At 46.3% G+C, this 16,782-nt stretch overlaps 4 protein-coding genes across 4 annotated transcripts; 3 read left to right on the top strand and 1 right to left on the bottom strand.

The window, feature by feature from the left end:
- Positions 1–4,881: 4,881 nt before the first annotated feature.
- APE2_1 (Aminopeptidase) lies at positions 4,882–7,778 on the bottom strand (the record flags this gene model as incomplete). The annotated part of the gene is made up of 5 exons (XM_031147014.1): positions 4,882–5,473; positions 5,520–5,832; positions 5,883–6,811; positions 6,859–6,865; positions 6,920–7,778. The coding sequence occupies 5 exons, from the start codon at positions 7,776–7,778 to the stop codon at positions 4,882–4,884; spliced, it is 2,700 nt and encodes an 899-aa protein (XP_031008538.1).
- Positions 7,779–8,243: 465 nt separating this feature from the next.
- Positions 8,244–8,645, top strand: wip1 (Inner kinetochore subunit; the record flags this gene model as incomplete). Its single annotated transcript, XM_031147013.1, has 3 exons — positions 8,244–8,339; positions 8,390–8,421; positions 8,510–8,645. 3 exons carry the CDS (start codon positions 8,244–8,246, stop codon positions 8,643–8,645), a joined length of 264 nt encoding a protein of 87 aa, XP_031008539.1.
- Positions 8,646–9,379: 734 nt separating this feature from the next.
- Positions 9,380–11,021, top strand: LHYA1_G002034 (uncharacterized protein; the record flags this gene model as incomplete). Its single annotated transcript, XM_031147012.1, has 5 exons — positions 9,380–9,564; positions 9,648–9,675; positions 9,732–10,260; positions 10,311–10,720; positions 10,761–11,021. The coding sequence occupies 5 exons, from the start codon at positions 9,380–9,382 to the stop codon at positions 11,019–11,021; spliced, it is 1,413 nt and encodes a 470-aa protein (XP_031008540.1).
- Positions 11,022–15,661: 4,640 nt separating this feature from the next.
- LHYA1_G002033 (uncharacterized protein) lies at positions 15,662–16,447 on the top strand (the record flags this gene model as incomplete). Its single annotated transcript, XM_031147011.1, is given in 2 exon segments — positions 15,662–16,372; positions 16,391–16,447. 2 exon segments carry the CDS (start codon positions 15,662–15,664, stop codon positions 16,445–16,447), a joined length of 768 nt encoding a protein of 255 aa, XP_031008541.1.
- Positions 16,448–16,782: the final 335 nt, after the last annotated feature.

Below are 16,782 nucleotides of genomic sequence, written 5' to 3'. Positions count from 1 at the left end.
GCCGCTGCAAACGCTGCAAACGGCCCTGTGCACCCTAACAACCCACCGATGAACACCGGACGAACATTGTTCCAAAGTCCTTTGCCCCACCCCCCACAGATTAACATCGTTCAAGGAAACATATTCGCCTATCCTGCCGACGTACTAGTCGTTGTGACGGACGCCCAGATGCTAGTTGACCGTCAAGCAGCCCCAGGCCGAGGAGCCCCAAGAAGATGGCATACCTACGCTGGTCCTGCACTTACCGCCTATAATAATAATAATCTGCATCATAATGCTGCTATGCAAGTAGTACCAATGTCTCTAGATCCTGAGGACGCGATTAGAATTCCTTGTATGTATATTTGCTACACCTTTGGACCTGAGAGTGCTCAACGCCGACATATATATTTGGAAATACAAAGATTCCTTGATGTTTTTAGCTAACAAAACTTTTTAGCATTTAATCTTGTGAATACTAATTGGGTAATTATGGCAAACCCTCCCCAGTATAGCCCAGTTGTGCCAGTAAACAACAGGGGTCGGCTGCCGGGTAATACTCACAAGCTTTACAAAACTTATCGCGAAATATTCAAGGAGGCTTTTCGAGTTCCACTTGCTTTGCATGTTGGCTATAGGCGTCCCACAAGCATTGTCATGCCGTTGATGGGATCAGGCGCTGTTGGATACGATTACGACGATGCTGCGGGAGCTGCAATAGACGCCTTGTTCAAGTTCTGGTATAATTCAAATCCAGCTACCGCTCTGGACCATAGGACTAATATACGATGCGTGACATTCATGGTACCGACTACTGCTAGACTCTACCCAGGTCGCATTAAAAAGGCATTGCTTAAAGCTGTGAGGTACGTTTGAATGTCTATACTTTTGCATTGTTTCAAGCAGCTAACTCCCTCTTAGAGCAAGGCTTGCGGCACCTGGCGTAGCTCTTGGTATACCTGTCGTGCCTGCCGTACCTGCTGCGCCAGAGCATGCCCTCAGGTCGGGGCGCACATACTAATATTCTTCTCGATCAGGAAGTATGGTAAGTCTGGGTACACAGTTCAGCTAATCAGGGGCAAGTTATTTCAGAGGTCGAGCCTTTGCTGGAAGCAAGCGGAGAGATGAGACTATAATGTACAGGGCACGGTATCAGTTGTAATTTTGAGTTTGGACACTTAGCTTATATAATTTGGAAACTAATGCTGATGATTGACTTTATATGTGAGTTCATATTGTACCTACCAGTCTGTATGTTGAGAATTGGAAGATATGTCACGTACACTGCTGCCCTGTCTGGGATTTTCTCAACACCATCTCACGAATGCTATTAAGTCCTCCATTTACGGTTCTCAAACATGGCGTTAAGCTATATTGCTCAAAAGACAGAAACTCTAGTGGATTGCCACTTGGAACGGATCAGGGTCCAGGTTTAAAGCAGCTACAGTGAAGACTGAGTGCAGATTATACATCCACAGAAAACATCTTGCTTTTACAGAAACCATTTTTCATTCAAGATGCTATGAAATTATAGTATACATATTTCTTCTGCTACTGGTTTGCGATACTTACTGTAACCGAGTTATATATTTAGGATCTGCGTCCTGATCTACTCACACGGTGATTAGCACTTGCGTTCGGAACAGGGGGCTGGTTCTGCACGCTGTGGGGATCATTAGCAAGTGCCCTGATCTCCCTTCCCAACGTTTGAGGTGCAGCAGGTACTGGCACTGCCGCGGGCCCTATAATAGGGGTGACTGCTACGCCAGGTACAACTGGTACAGCTTGCCTTGCACTGTGTAGAAATCAGCATCTAATTACGAAGAGGAAGAAGTTCAAATACCTCAAAGCCGTTCTCAACGCAGCTATGCAGAGTTCCGGACATAAACTGGGGTTAGTCGGCACAACAAATGCCACATGGTTGATACGCCCTTGGTGATTAAATACCTGAGCCAGAGGATCGGTGAACCAGAAGTCCCAGAGGGCGTCTATGGCCGCTGAAGCCGCGAGGTCGTAGCCAAACCCGACCGCCCCAGAGCCCATTAACGGCATTGCAATGCTTACAGGTGCTTCGGCTGGATCACCGAAGAAAGGCTGCTGGTGAGCAAAAGTCTGTACACTAGCTTCATGGAGTATATCTAGATAGGTTTGATACAGAAAATAGGTGTTGCCTGGCCGGTTTCCGTGGTTTGGGGTTGGAATATATTGAGGTGGATTCGCCATTACCACCCAGAAGCTGCTGTTAAGATGGAAAGCTATTTCATGTTAGCTTCAGTTCATGGATAAGCTCGCCTCGTGCTGAGATTCAGTTAAGATTTCTAGGACACGACTTGGTAACGACCTATTGTCTTATACCAAGTTGGCGGCGTACCGCGTTTGAAGAGTAGAGGGGGTTCTTTCTCCGTTCCAAGTTTACTTACACGGGACTCTTAAAGCTCGCGACGGATTCAACGTTGCAATAACTGCTGCATTATTATTGATAATATAATGCACAAATCTATTCCATAAGTCAAGACCAGGTCCAGCCCATTTGTGCCAAAGTTGGTTTTTAGAACGGATCGCTTGGCGGTCGATTTGCATGTCGCCATCTGTCACCACTACAACTGCTTCGAGTGGGTATCTGAGTATATCCCCTTGAACTATAGTGATGGTTGGAGGACCGGGGACTGTGGTAAGAGTTCTACCTACACTGGGGTTGGGAACGTTGACATCCGGTACGAGGGCAGCCGCTGCAGCTGCATGTGCAAAAGCTGCTGCTGGATAAGGTACAGCCATAACGTCTCTTTTGTTTTATTAGAGGTATGTATAAAATTAGATTTGAAAAATAGCCGTGGAGGGAAGAATCAAGTAAATGGTAAGGATTATTTCCCGATATTTAAAGTTTCGCTCAAGGGAAGCGAAGACACTTCTTGACAAAGACAGGAAGTCCGCATTAAGATTATTCTAGACTAAGAGAAACAAAGCTTCCGAGAACGAAATGACGCTTTGGGATAGAGATAATGAACGGTTTTTCGTGCTTGCATTTGTTCTTTGTCGGATCCGACTCGGTGTCAATAGTAAGCAGCTCGACCATAACACCCCAAAGAGAGACTGCAGCTTTGCGTTGCAGGTATACAAAATTCTACACACATCATAGCTGGATGAACATAACAGTATTCATTTTAGTGGCACGAAGGCCACTCTCAAGTCAATCTCGCCTCTCGGGCTTTGTATGCATACTTGAATCACTAAAAAAACTACTGTTTAAAGTAGACCCTGGAGAAATAGCATGGCAAATTTATATACGTCCACTGGGAGTATCATAGCCACAGAAAAAGGCAATAGATCTAAAAGAAACTGGAATTCAAAAATGAAAATAAGAGGTGGACACCTTCAAGTTATGCCATGCAGTTCATCCTTGATTTACACTCTAGAAGTAAACGCATATCAACCCATCCAAAATCTGCGCCCATATAATTCTACCTCACAATCCTTCTTCATCAGCATCATACCCTAATTCTGTCCCTGCTTCTCCCTCAAAATACCCTCTGCCAATTTCCCCATCTCCATAAACATTTTCTTCTCAGCATCTCTCGTCATGAACCTCCCAGTCAGAACATTAAAACGCCGCATGTCTTCCGGCATCCAATCATACAACAGCCCCTTTAAATGCGCGGGACCTCCTTCCAGCACACCAAGAGATCGACTAAGGGGCACCCGTAGGCCTTGCAGATTGATGTGTATTTTATAGAAGGATTTGCAAGTGACACCGAGACATGTTGAGGTGACTGGGTCGAGGAAGCTGAAGATGAGGGTTTGCAGCTCTGGGGGTAGAGTATTTAGGAGTGCTGAGGGTTTTGGAATTAGCTCAGAGTTACTTAGTAGTGTTGAGCCGAAGGGGGATGCTCGACGGGGCTGACCTTTTTGGATCTGGGACGGAGCTGGGTTGGCTCTGTGTCTTCTTGGCTTTACTTTCACGGCGCTCTTCGTCTTTCTCATCGCCATGATTGTTTGATTTCGAAGGGCCTTGGGCGTGACTTTTGATGTTAAAGACAATTATTAGTGTTTTGGACTTTTCAGGTTGGAGTGATGGTGGAGATCAGTTGAGAGTTGAAGGGCGCATGGTGGTACTACCTGAAGTTTTATACTTATACACGACTTCTTGCCTGTAAAAGCCTAGTAAATACTGTTTCCTACCCGTTATTGAATGATATATTGTTTATCTGGGTTTCGTTTCACACTGTCTGAAATTTAGTGCAACAGTACAACCTTCGCCACTAGATCCCTCGCTATCATTCACATCCAGAATGATAGCAACATCGCTATCCCTATTATAGATGTTGCAAATTTTCAAATAACAGCACTGATTTAATACAAAGCGGCCAATAACATTTCACGACACGGTTATAGTTGTACCCTTTGATACGTACCTTAATCTATGTAATCTAGGTACCTAGGTATATGAAGAGTACGCCTCTTATCCCGCTTCTAAACTACAACTAAGTAAACTAAAGCAGGATGAAGTTCGCCATGGAGACAAAGGTTGTCGATACCGCAGAGGGAACTTCCTTAAATGTTCATTATTTGCGTTTTCTTGGCCTTCTGTGATTGCGTTGGAAAGGAAAATGGGTGTCGAGGGATGTTGGGAATTTATACAGGAGGCATTTAGTGTGCCTGCCTTCCGTCGGAAGAAATATCCGAGGAAAGCGCGATGGACTAGGTAGGGGATGTGAGGTACGGTGAGTTATTGAGGTTGACTCTATACTGCACTGAAAGGATTGATATTGCATTTGTTTTGTGGTGGATTGATTGACAACCGTTAGAGTTGACTTGTAAGTTTATTTAATTTATATTTTCGCTAGCAAATATAATCAATCCTCTACGGCTACGACATCATCGATACATCTACCCTTTTCATCCAACTTACGCATACCCATGCGTCTTCAACCACTCCAGAATAACACTCGCATCCCTCTCTTTATACGCCGCCCTGCCTAGTATCGTATCACTAACCACGCCGAGCGTGCGATCATAGCCCCTATTATCCTTGCCCTCAAAGAACTTCTTAATCTCCAGCTCTTTCTCCCTCTCATTGAACTTCTGCAACGACAACTTCAAGAACCGATCTAAAACCACCATGTTCTTGCTTAAGCGCGCATGAATACTCTCAAAGTTGTCCTGGATATACTTCCAATTCAGGCCTCGTGTTTTGGGGTTCGCAGCCAGTGCCATGGAGCCGGTATGCACGTCCTGTGTTGCGACTTCGGTGAAGATGAAGTTGTGGTATTGAGGAAGGAGATCAAGGTTTTGCAGACGGCCCATGGCGCGAAGAGCGATTTCTTTGCCATCGACTGAGGGCGTGGTGTGCCATTCTTTCTTGAGGGCTTCGTACTCGGCCGTGTCGCCATGGCGCATCGCGATGCCGAAGATGGTGCTGCGGAGATTGGGATGGATGGCGGATTTATCGGTGCCGGAGGTGTAGAGTTGGAAACGGCGCTTTGCTTCAGCGGTTGCCCTGTGGTGTGTTAGAGGTATTGTTTTCGAGAGGAAGGAAGACTGACTGTTCATGGCCGTTCAAACCTGCCTTTAGAAGGAGAAGCGAGCGGAGCTGGGTCGTAAGAAAGTCATCGTTTGGTGATGTCTCCCAGCCGATCTTCTCAACAGCAGGAATGATCAGCTTGAGTGTGAACTTCTTCAAGCCTTCGGAGACAGCAGTATCCTCCGAGAAGATTGATTTGACAGTTCCGAGTGAACCTAGGATCTGTGACCAAACCAAATAATTCGTCTCGGACTGAAATCCTTCTACAAATGCGAGCAGTCCAGGGGTAGCAGCCTCTCCGGACAGAGCCAATGCACCAGCGTCACCAATCAGACCTAATTTTATCAGCAGCTACCGAAGAAGCAAAGCCGGGAGGGAGACTTACCGATCTTGTCGGAGACACTTAGAAGGTCAATCTGGGTACCCAGCTTTGCCAATCTTGCAGGAGGGTAGTTGGTTCTATAGAAGCCAGCATTGTCCTTGTTAATTTTGTAGAATTCGTCGTCGACATCTCTAATGAAGTCTTGCTTCTTGGTAAGGCCGATGGAGGCTGCTCCCTTAGTGCCAACCTTGCCTTCAAATCCAAGAGGCACCCACCAAGTGGTAAAATCATCCTCTGGCTTGGCATCACCGGTAGACAAGTAGCGAGACTGCCTGACACCGATTTGGCCTGGCTCTTCTGCAACTGTAACGACAGGAAATCCGATTTTGCGGATCCAAGGATCAATCAAAGTGTTCACATCTTGGCCTGAAGCCTGGCTCAATGCTGACCAGAGATCCGCCGTAGTGGCATTTCCATATGCATGAGCTTTGAGATAGTTGGAAACACCTTTTAGGAAAGTTTCTTGCCCGAGATGTGTAGCCAGCATGCGGATAGTAGAGCTGCCCTTGAGGTAGCTGATGGCATCGAAAATTTGATCGACATCTAAAGCATCTTTGACCGGGACTTCAATAGCATGAGAGCTGCGAAGCGAGTCCAATGTGAACGCAGTTTGCATGCCCTCGGAGACGAATTGAGGCCAGACGTTCCAGTCTGGGTGGAGGTGATCTGTTGCGAGCCATCCAACCCAAGTAGCAAAGCCCTCGTTGAGCCAGAGTTCACTCCACCAATCCATTGTGACGAGATCACCAAACCATTGGTGGGCCAATTCGTGGGCAACGACGTATGCGATTCTGTTCTTGAACCTAGCATCCGACGTCTTCTCGTCAAATAACACAGCTGTTGTTCTATATGTTACAAGACCCCAGCCCTCTGAATTAGCGTCAGCAATATCCACAGAAATAAGGTAATTGAAGTGGGCAGGTATTTTGCCTCTGGAAGCAAGACATATGGATTAAGAGAATTAACGAACCCATTGCACCGTGAGACTAAAAAAAAGAATTAGTAGGGTTAAACAGCTCGCAGTTGATAAGCACGTGGACTTACAAATTCATGAACTGCAAGTAAATCCGACTTTGGAAGTGGGTAATCAATGTCAAAAATCTCCGAATAGTAATCGATGATCTTGGGGGCATGATCAAGAGCATATTGGGCCTGGCTCTTCAACCCTCTAGTTGTGTAAACACGAACCGGAATATTCTTGCCCTCGTATTTGCGCTCCGTAAATGCTTCAACGTACTCAAAGTCACCCATGGCCCAGGTCAATAGGTAGGTGCTCATGATTGGTGTTCTGTCAAACGAAACAACTTTGTAGTCATCCTTGGCCTTCTTGGTCTCCTTTTCGGGCATATTGCTTAATGCAACTTGGTCTTCAGGAAGCTCAATTTGGAAATCAAAGGTGGCCTTCAAGTTGGGCTCGTCAAAGCACGGGAATGCTCTGCGTGCATCACAGCTCTCGAATTGGGTTGAAAACATTACGTGGTCTTCGCCGTCTTTTGGTACAGATGTTGCTGGAGGGACGACTGGCTTGTATTTCGAACGATAGAACCCGGCCATGTCATTGTTGATAGTTCCTTGGAACTTGATGACAAGGGTAGCCTTCTCAGAAACTGGCAACTCGTCTGTGAAGGAAAGAGTTGCACGTTGTCTGGGAGCATCGTATGAGATGTCATAAGCCTTGAAGGACTTCTGGTCTACGGAAACCTCGGCACTATGAATCTTGAGCTGATGAGAGTTCAAGACAATCTCTTTGGTTCCCTTGGTGATCTTGGAGAAAATGCCAACAGTTCCTTGATAGCTGAAAGCGCCACCTAGTTCGATATCGTAGATGGAGAGGTCATAGTTGACAGCCTTGACGGTATCTGGGAGAATGTCCCTGTCGAGGGTTTCAGAGGGAGCCATGGTGGCAAGTTCTCGTATACTTGGTGTTCTGAATGGACTTTGTTTGCCTCTAATAGCAAAGAGTCGAGGGTTTGGCTGCAATCGAGGCTGTCTTCGTGGAGTATTGACCGTACGAGTTTGAGAAGAACACAAATGAAGACGGGCAATTCGGTTTGGGGGACAGACAAACTTATTAAGTCTTAAGGCAGAGACCAGGTTAGGTCTCTTCAACATGAGTAGGGAGCGCGTGATATTCTAATATTGAGCTGAATTGGCAGGAGAGTAAGAGCCATCGCCCAGTTGGGCCTTCATTCGCTGTTCTAGGGCCGTTAGCGTGTCGCGGCGGGTAGCAGCGGTCGGCGATTGATTGGCTGCATTTTACGATACCCCTGTTTTTCACAAGGCTGAGCGGAATCAAAACATCAAGAGAGAGAGAGAGGCAGGACATATACATCAACATAATTCAACACAGAAACGCGCCCCGTCATGGCAGCTGGTCAGAAGTTATATCCTCGGGCAACGGTCAAGAAGATTGTCAAGGCACACTCTAAACGCAATGTCACCAAAAATGTCGATGTTCTGGTAAGCAGTGTTGACGCGTCTTGACGGAACAGCCTACTGACGATTTCTAGATCTTCCTAGATTACGCTCTCTTCTTACAAACGTACGCGATGCTTCCTGCTCTACTCTCGAATCTAAATATCCCAGGGGCATGGCATTTCTGCAGAGATAATGCTGACAAAATCTCACAGGTTGATGAAAGAGGCCAGCATCAACGCGAAACAGGCTGGGGAGCGGGGTATCAGTGCCAAAAGCGTCAAGAAAGTCGCCGAGGTGTGTACTTTTATTGCGAATTCTTTGCTCCGTGTTAATTGGGCTCTGTCGTAGCTTTCCTTATCGAAGTTCAAGGGTTGACAACCACGAGCGAATCAACGTGGAGGACAAGCACGAGGACGAGGATATAAACAGGCAAACACTGTCAGTGGTTGAACAACAACGAAGACAGTCTACGCCCTTGATGCACTTTATTGAGTCATAAGGTCAAGAGCAATGCGGCAAGCCTCGTGATAGAAGTGAAGGAGGCAAAATTATGACAAGGCTGCAGAAAACCTGGGGTAATGGAGGACGGTTTTACAGGGGTTGGCCTAATAGCGGAGGGAATCGAGAGTCGAAATGCGAATAAAATAAAGTAGTAAGATGCTGCTAGAACTCAGGTCTGTTTTGCCATTTCAATTGAAACGATGCAAAAAGTTATTTACCGTAAAAGCATTGCCTTACCATCTAATGTTGGATTGCCTCCTCTCCGCAGTGGCTTCCCTTCCTTCTGCTTCTTTGATATTCGAGTTCGCTTAAGATCGACAAGGCCAAGCTCTTTTTTGAAGCGTGAACCTCACCTTTGACCATTAATACCACCTCACGAAACCTACGAATAACCTTTCTCTCGACCCTTTCAGATTGTTAAAATTCACCCAGTAACTTGCTACTCTGTATTTACCATCTGCCACCGCCCTGAAAAATTTCACACACCTACAGCACCGACACTTCAAGAACGATTGTACAACGCCCTCCTTCATTGCACCACAGATCATCTTCACGCTTTTTCCATCCTTCATACCCTCACAATGGCTGCCTCTGTAACCCAAAACCCACCAGTCAAGTCGGAATCCAAGTCAGCAAAGAAGAAGAAGGCCAAGAGCGCGCCCGTCGAAGCTGCCCAAGCTCCCTCCGTCCCTGCGTCGAACAACCCTGCCGAGAGCAGCAACGGAGATGGCGCATACGAAAGCCCATATATCAAGGAGATGGAAAAGTATGCTCTCATCATGGATCCCTTGATGCATCTCGCTAGGTGGTGTACTTTGTTTTGACAGCTGGCAGCTAACCTAAGTTCAGGAACATCCGTGGCTTAACTAAGAAGATTGTAAGTTGTTCTGTCACTCTGGCTGCATTGTAATGTGCTAACTATTTGCCTCGCAGACCAATGCCTCCAAGGTTGATGGTATAGTCGCCGAGAATCCTGATAAGACACTGGAGCAATTGGTCTCCGAACGCAAGATCAATGCCGACCAGAAGGCCCAACTACTCAAGAAGCCCTCCCTGGAGGCATCTCGCACACAATTGAAGGAGCAGATTGAGCAGTACAAGAAGTTCGACCAGGAATACAAGACTGCGGCTCAAGCTGAAAAGGCGCAGTTCGAGAAAACCTTCACTGAACGTTCAGTCAAGGAGTTGGAGGAGGCAGTTGCTGCAGCAAAGGCAGAGGCCGTGGCAAGCGCTAAGCAGGAGCAGGAGGATGGACTTCTAGCACTTTCACAATTCTTGAAATTGGCTGCTGTCCGAAGAACTAACGAGGAGAACCAAGACTCGCCCGAAAATATTGCTCTTGAATCCCTGCTGGTAAAGGTCTACACTGGAGATCTCACTGCGGTTGGTTTCATGTCGAAGATCATCCAAGGCCCTACTGACCAGGTCGCAAGTCAAGATGGTGACATCTTGCCGGTCACTTGTAGGTTTGCATGTCAATGAGCTTGTAGCATTAACTAACCTAAATTGCAGATGCCGATATCAAGAACGCCTACATCTCACTCCCACCTTCACCCCAAACTACTATTGAGGCCGAGGAGACTCCCGCTGTCGAGACGAAGGACTACCCAATTGAAAGCGACCCCACCATTGCCAACGCCGGCCTCACCGAGCTCGACGCCCCGGCTGTCACAAGCTTAAACAATGGTGCTCAAGAATCATACGAGATTCAAGGCGTCCCGCAAAACTCTGGCTTTGGCGACGGAGCTGCTAATGCGGCTGCTGAGTCAAACTGGGACAACACAAATGACCTATCTCAATCTCAGGAATGGGTTGAGGTTCCTCGCGATGCTGCTGAGACCGATACTGGCATCACTGGTACCCCTGCCGCACCATCCAATGTGCAGAGCTGGGCCGATGACCAGCCAGACAGCCCATCTGAGGTAAGATTATATTCCGCAATTATTTTCCAACATAACTAAGAAAGCTTTGAATAGACAATCACCCCAGTCGCACCCAAAGACGACGGCTTCCACGAAGTCCAACGCAACCGCGGCGGACGCGGCGGCCACTCACGAGGAAACCAATCCCGTGGCGGCGGACGAGGAGGTGAGCGAGGCGGCCGTGGAGGATACCGAGGTGAATTCCGCGGTGGACGAGGCGGTAGAGGTGGACCTCGAGGAGGGCGCCGTGGAGGAGACGATGCCTAAATGTGCACCAGTCCCCCAAAAAAAACCCATGTAACATCACCTTCTTTGCTTGTTCTTTTGCAGCATCGCAGTCATGGCATAAGTTAATTGCATTTTTGTGGTACGCAACCCTGGAGCGTTTGTTTATACTCTTAATGCATGCATGCATCCTTGGCTTGGTTGGGGGGTGGGGGGTGTATGGAAATGGGAGGGGGTGGAATTGGATTGGATTGGATTGGGAAGGCTGGTCTATGATGAGTGAAGTGATACATAGCTTTATGCTGTGATCATTCGGAATCAATGGCATACTGAACCCAAAATAAATCGGTTGCGCGACTTCTGTGAATGAATATACGTGATTGAACGAAGAGACGGAAATTGTCTGAAATCAGCAAGTGCTAGGTGGAGCGAGGGACACGTTCTTCAGTTCCTTGCTTGCCATTTATTTCTAACTAGTTGCCAGAAATTAAACTTGTCGGGTACTCGAGTATAAAGGAAGAACCAACAAGCTTAGAGGTAGAGATTAACCCACTACTTGAGACTATATCGACAGTAATGTTCTTCCTAGATTGCAGGGCCTTGAGTTCTCGTTACACATGTATGGGAAAGAGAGGAAAGTTTGATGGATGTGAGAATTTAGTTCTACTTTACTTCCTCACTTCTGCCACTACCTACTTAAAAAGCAATAATACTCTGCTTTGCTGTCAATTTGAAAGCCTACAGATGAGCTGATCAAAATCTAGTTCGCTACGCACGTGCACACAAAACAAAGCTGCCACTCTACTATTATAAGGGAATGGCAGTGGTTGTTAGCAGGCTGTTTCTTCTGTATTGCCGTTCCTTGTGGAAATGGGACTTGGGTTGTGCGAGTGTTGCGTTAGGAATCTATATGCTGTTAAGGAATGTTTTCATTCAGTTTCTTTAGATCATTTTCAGCGTTATTTACCCCTAGCTGCATACACGTGCATTAAGACATATCAGTTGTAGACTTGCTTACAGACTAATATTCTCTTGAGTTTGGGGCAGACAGAGCGAGCGCAGAGGATCCTCTCTCATCACACATTCTTTGCAAAGACTTCCAGTATCTTTTGGTTTCCTTCCCTTAGCTATGGCTACCTTTTATAACCTAGGCGATAGGCTGTGTTTCTAGTGAATCCACGTTTAAAAGAAATATGTGCGTGTTTCTAGTGGACGGAAGTGTAATCATGTGTATGGCGATTATGACACTTGGTGCAACCTATGAGCTATCTCAAATCAATCAAAACCTTTAGGGGGTAGTTCGCAGAATCAGGCATACTCTGTTTTTCTGCTGTTTAACGCCCTGAGCATGTCAAGTGTATTAATCTCGTACATTCATGGTTGTCTATAGCTCGTTCCATATATCGTGTGAATTGCTTGCTGTTGGGAATCCTTTTTCGGTCAAGGATTTCGTTCACTCGTTCATTCATTTGTTCTGTCGTTTCTTTCCTGCTTATTAGTTCTTGATGTAGCTAAATAGTAATCCTGGACCTGAGTTCTAATGAGTTTCTTTTAATAATTTGAGAATATGTTAAGAGTTTATGTTTTGCTTTTTTATTTCTGCTCTTTTGGCAAGATTTTTTCTTCAAAGATTATGAGCTTGTATATACTACTATATAGTGGGATTAATCTGGTAGCGGGCTGTGCTCTGATTGGAGGTATGGGGGTGGCCTTCAGCTATAGATAGAGTATAGCCAAGTAGGAAGACAACAAGGTCATTAGCACGGAAGCATTTAAGGTTAATTCAGTGGTGCTTATGGTATAGTCGGGAGTTAAGTGAAGTTGAACCAGCGCAACTATGCCCCATTTCTCAAAAGCATATGGATGATATGGCTGGTCAGTTCCTGGCCTCTCATATATCTTCCTGTGACCTGTGAATTAGCAAGTGTACATACCTGTTCGGTACTCGCAGCAGTAGAATTCACTTAGTTCACGGACATGTCTTCACGATGATGCATATAGCATATGCTGATTTGTGTATGCGTATTTCCTAAAAGTACCAGCATCTTAACTAATTAAATGCGTGATATTCTAGAGACTACAAATCAAGCCGTTGGAAATTTTCACGCGTCTCTAATAAGTTTGCCGTTAAAGAATCACATGCTTTCAGAATCTTCATTCATTCATTTAGCCACTCATAAGTGATTTTAGACATAATATAATAGTCTCCCGATGAATCGCAGACGAAATATTTAAAACTTTTCGGGGATTGAAGGACACCTTTAATGCAGTATCTGAATAAGGGTTAAATTACAATTATCTTTGCCCCAAATAGAACTATCACTGTGATAAGTCAATATCCGGGACCACGTGGCAATATTGCGGGTTGCCATAAGTCGAATTGCTACATAGCGGGGTACTTCCGCATCCCCACTGATCACCCCTCAGTCCTAACTATTCTGGGCCGAAGATTAAATGCCGAGCCATGTGCAGTTATTCCTGCCGCTTGACCCCTCCCTGGCCTCACCGCAGCGGGATCTTGCAATAGTGTAGTTTCCCGTCGACATAATAGCTTATGAGTGCATACAGCTCTAAGTTTATTTCTCATATGCATGCGAGAAGCGTTCGCAATCCTAAGCTCTCCGAGATCGAGATATCATAACATGGCCCCAAAAGCAGAAGATGGTAGCTACCTCCTTAGCCGTGACTATATTGACTGCACGAGGTAGGATTGCAGAGTCCAGTCAAATTTCTTTCAATACCCACAGCAGCTAATGTCCGATACCGTATTCCACATAAAGACTCAACCTACAACATTATCTATGGACTCAGATATTCGGATATCTGCTACACCCTAGCATCAAGATCGATAAATCCCAAGAGAACCTGAAAGTAGCTGATATTGGCACTGGTACAGGGTGAGTTTATCCTTTGTTGCCTCTTGTAGAGTGTTGCCAACATATTTAGTGTTTGGCTTACAGACCTTTCCAAACAACTCCCAGCAAGCTCCCAGCTAGACGGTTTCGACGTGGACGTTTCTCAAGCACCGCCTAAAGAGTGGTTACCATCCAATGTAACCATTCGGCAATGGAACGTGTTCGACGAGGTGCCAGAAGAGCTGATCGAGCAGTATGATATTGTGCACTTAAAGCTCTTGGTTTTCGTGGTGAAAGGAGACCCAGTACCAATTCTACGAAACCTTCTCAAAATGCTAAGTAACGACATCCTTCCTGTCAATGGCTCAAGCTTGTTTATATGAGGATGCGGATCTAACTATGCTATGCGACCACAGAACCAGGAGGCTGGCTTCAGTGGGCCGAGCCAGACGTACCTTCGATGCGCATTAGGAAGACCGATGCCTCGAACACTGAAACGGCCCTGCAACGGCTCTTCAGTTTGACCGCGGCTCAAGATCCACGTCTCATCCCACAGTGGCCGAGCCAGTTGCCGGGCCTGATGGCTGACCAGGGCCTGATGCAGGTAGAGGCACATCGCGTCAATGCCAACCCGCGTAAGTGGCGTAATTCCGTCTATTGTTGGCGATTCGAACCCCTAACGTCCCTTCCCTATTCGTGATTGGAATTTATACTAATTATTACAAATTTTGATCCTTAGATCAAGAGTTTGCTATGCACGAGTGCAATCTGCTTATTTATGACATGATTGCGCAGCGCAGCGCAGGGAATGGAAGTGAGATGGCAAAGGAGATCACTCGATTGGTCCCAGAAGCTGCAAGCGAGTCAAAAGGGGGCGCGATGTTCACTTTCTCTCGCCTAACGGTGATTGGGCGGAGAAGCGAAGAAGCAGGATCGAAAGGAGCAAAGTTTTAGTTTTGTATCGTCATAATAGTCTGATTATCACTAATGAACAATCTCCCAATGATACAAATATCGGTAGGGAAAACGATCTACGATGTGTTCACCTATATAGGTAGGTACAAGTCAGAATCTTGGGAACGCTACTTATATCCGAAACTCTCTCGGGTATAAAGAAAGCTGTGTTATCGATTTGGGAATTCCACTAGAATTGTCGAATTGATACAGTAGATATTGAGCGCTAGCCGCAGGTGATAAGTGCACTTCGGTATAAGTCTCGCTCTCCACTACCCCACTTGCCACAATAAAATAGCGGAGATACTAGTAGCTGTTAGTTCGGCACTAAACTTGCCTAATGGGGAAGTCTATTTAATGATCATGGGCCGTACCGCAGATCTTAGATAGAGAGATCGCTTTCCCACGTTTGATGATTGTTGGAGAAGCTTGGTCCTTCCTTTATTCCGTACGAAATAAGTTCAAATCACATAAGATGTTCGCAAAACGCAGGATCCTATAGACCAAATGCCCAGTCTATTGTAATTGTATACGGCGAGGAGTTATGATTACATGATAGTTTCTCAAGGGTTCCCCTTATATTTGTGGTGGCGGATAGGATCGATAAGCTTTATTGAGAACAGGAGTACATTACTGCATGTACCTAGGTAGGTAGGTACGCATTGCATTACAGCTTCCGATGTACGAAGGAAGTAAACTACTGCAAGGACCAGCATGTGATCAGCGGCACGAAGTATACCTTTGTGAATTCGAGACTTCTAAGCTTCAAGACTTCAAGACTTTGAGTTTATTAACTTATAACCAATTGCTATCTACGCTGATTAAATTTACTTTACTGTCGGCTTTTTAAGACCCTTAGAATCCCACTACTGTCTCCTTTCCCTCTTGCCTACACATCCAGCTCGCAATGGCTGCCTCTCTACCCACCATAGTTCTAGTCCATGGCGCCTGGCATACCCAGCCAAACTATCATAATTACATCGAAGCCTTGAAAGCACAAGGCTTCAAAGTCCTCACCCCACACCTCCCTTCATCCAGCGGCAAATCTCCCCCAGACGCCTCCTTCCCAGAAGACGTCGTCGCAGTCCGAGAAGTCGTGGAGAACCTCGTCGAAGCGGGCGAGCGCGTACTCATGGTCATGCACTCCTACGGCGGTGCCGTCGGCACCGATGCTATCACAGGCCTCAGCTTCACCGAACGCAAAGCCGAAGGAAAGAAAGGGGGAGTGATACACCTCTTCTACATGTGTGCGTACATCCTCCCACCCGGAGCCACCATCTGGAGTATAGTGGAAGAAGCGCAAATGACGCAGTTCTGGCCGCAGTTCGTCGACAATGCTGCAGATGGCTCGAGCTTTCCACACGACCCGAAGCTCTTGTTTTTCGGCGACGGCGTGGAGCAGCGTGTCGTGGATGAGGCGCTTCCGCACTTGGTGCGGTCGCCGTTGTCCATGTTCCATACGGAGACTAAGGGGAGTGCGTGGAAAATCGTTCCCGCGACTTATATTTTGACCCAGCAGGATTACTCGGTGCCAAGGGTGTATCAGGATATCATGCTTTCTAAGGTGAAGAAGGAGGGGGTAGTTTTGAAGACGGAGGACTATGAGACGAGTCATAGTGTTTTTATCACTAAGCAGGCTGAGATGGTTCGAGCGGTTGTGGAGGCTGCTAAGGATGAGAGGAATCCGTTGTAATCAGTGTATAAAAAAAGAATTGAGAATTTCTCTCGTGCGTCCTCAAATTGCTAGGAGCCTAGGAAAATACCAATGTGCAAATAGCTTCAACGTTGTAATATAAGTCTTGAGGGAGGGCCTAATGAGACCATACTGGAATATGAGATGTTCGGTTTTACTGATATAAGGGGTGTTGTGACAAGAGAATATTAGACGCAACGACTAGGCGCGCTGAACTTCGACGTTTGGGTTTGTTCAAAGAAGAATATCACATTGTCTTATAAAAGGGTATCATAGTTGACTAATTGCTCTGGATTTGATGTTTTCTATCGGTAGCGACGGTCACTCCGCTCGAC

Source organism: Lachnellula hyalina, assembly GCF_007821495.1.
Source record: "Lachnellula hyalina strain CBS 185.66 chromosome Unknown contig00014, whole genome shotgun sequence".
Classification (NCBI taxonomy): Eukaryota; Fungi; Ascomycota; class Leotiomycetes; order Helotiales; family Lachnaceae; genus Lachnellula; species Lachnellula hyalina.
Note: the sequence above shows the minus strand (reverse complement) of the source record. Positions and strands in the feature narration are given on the sequence as shown.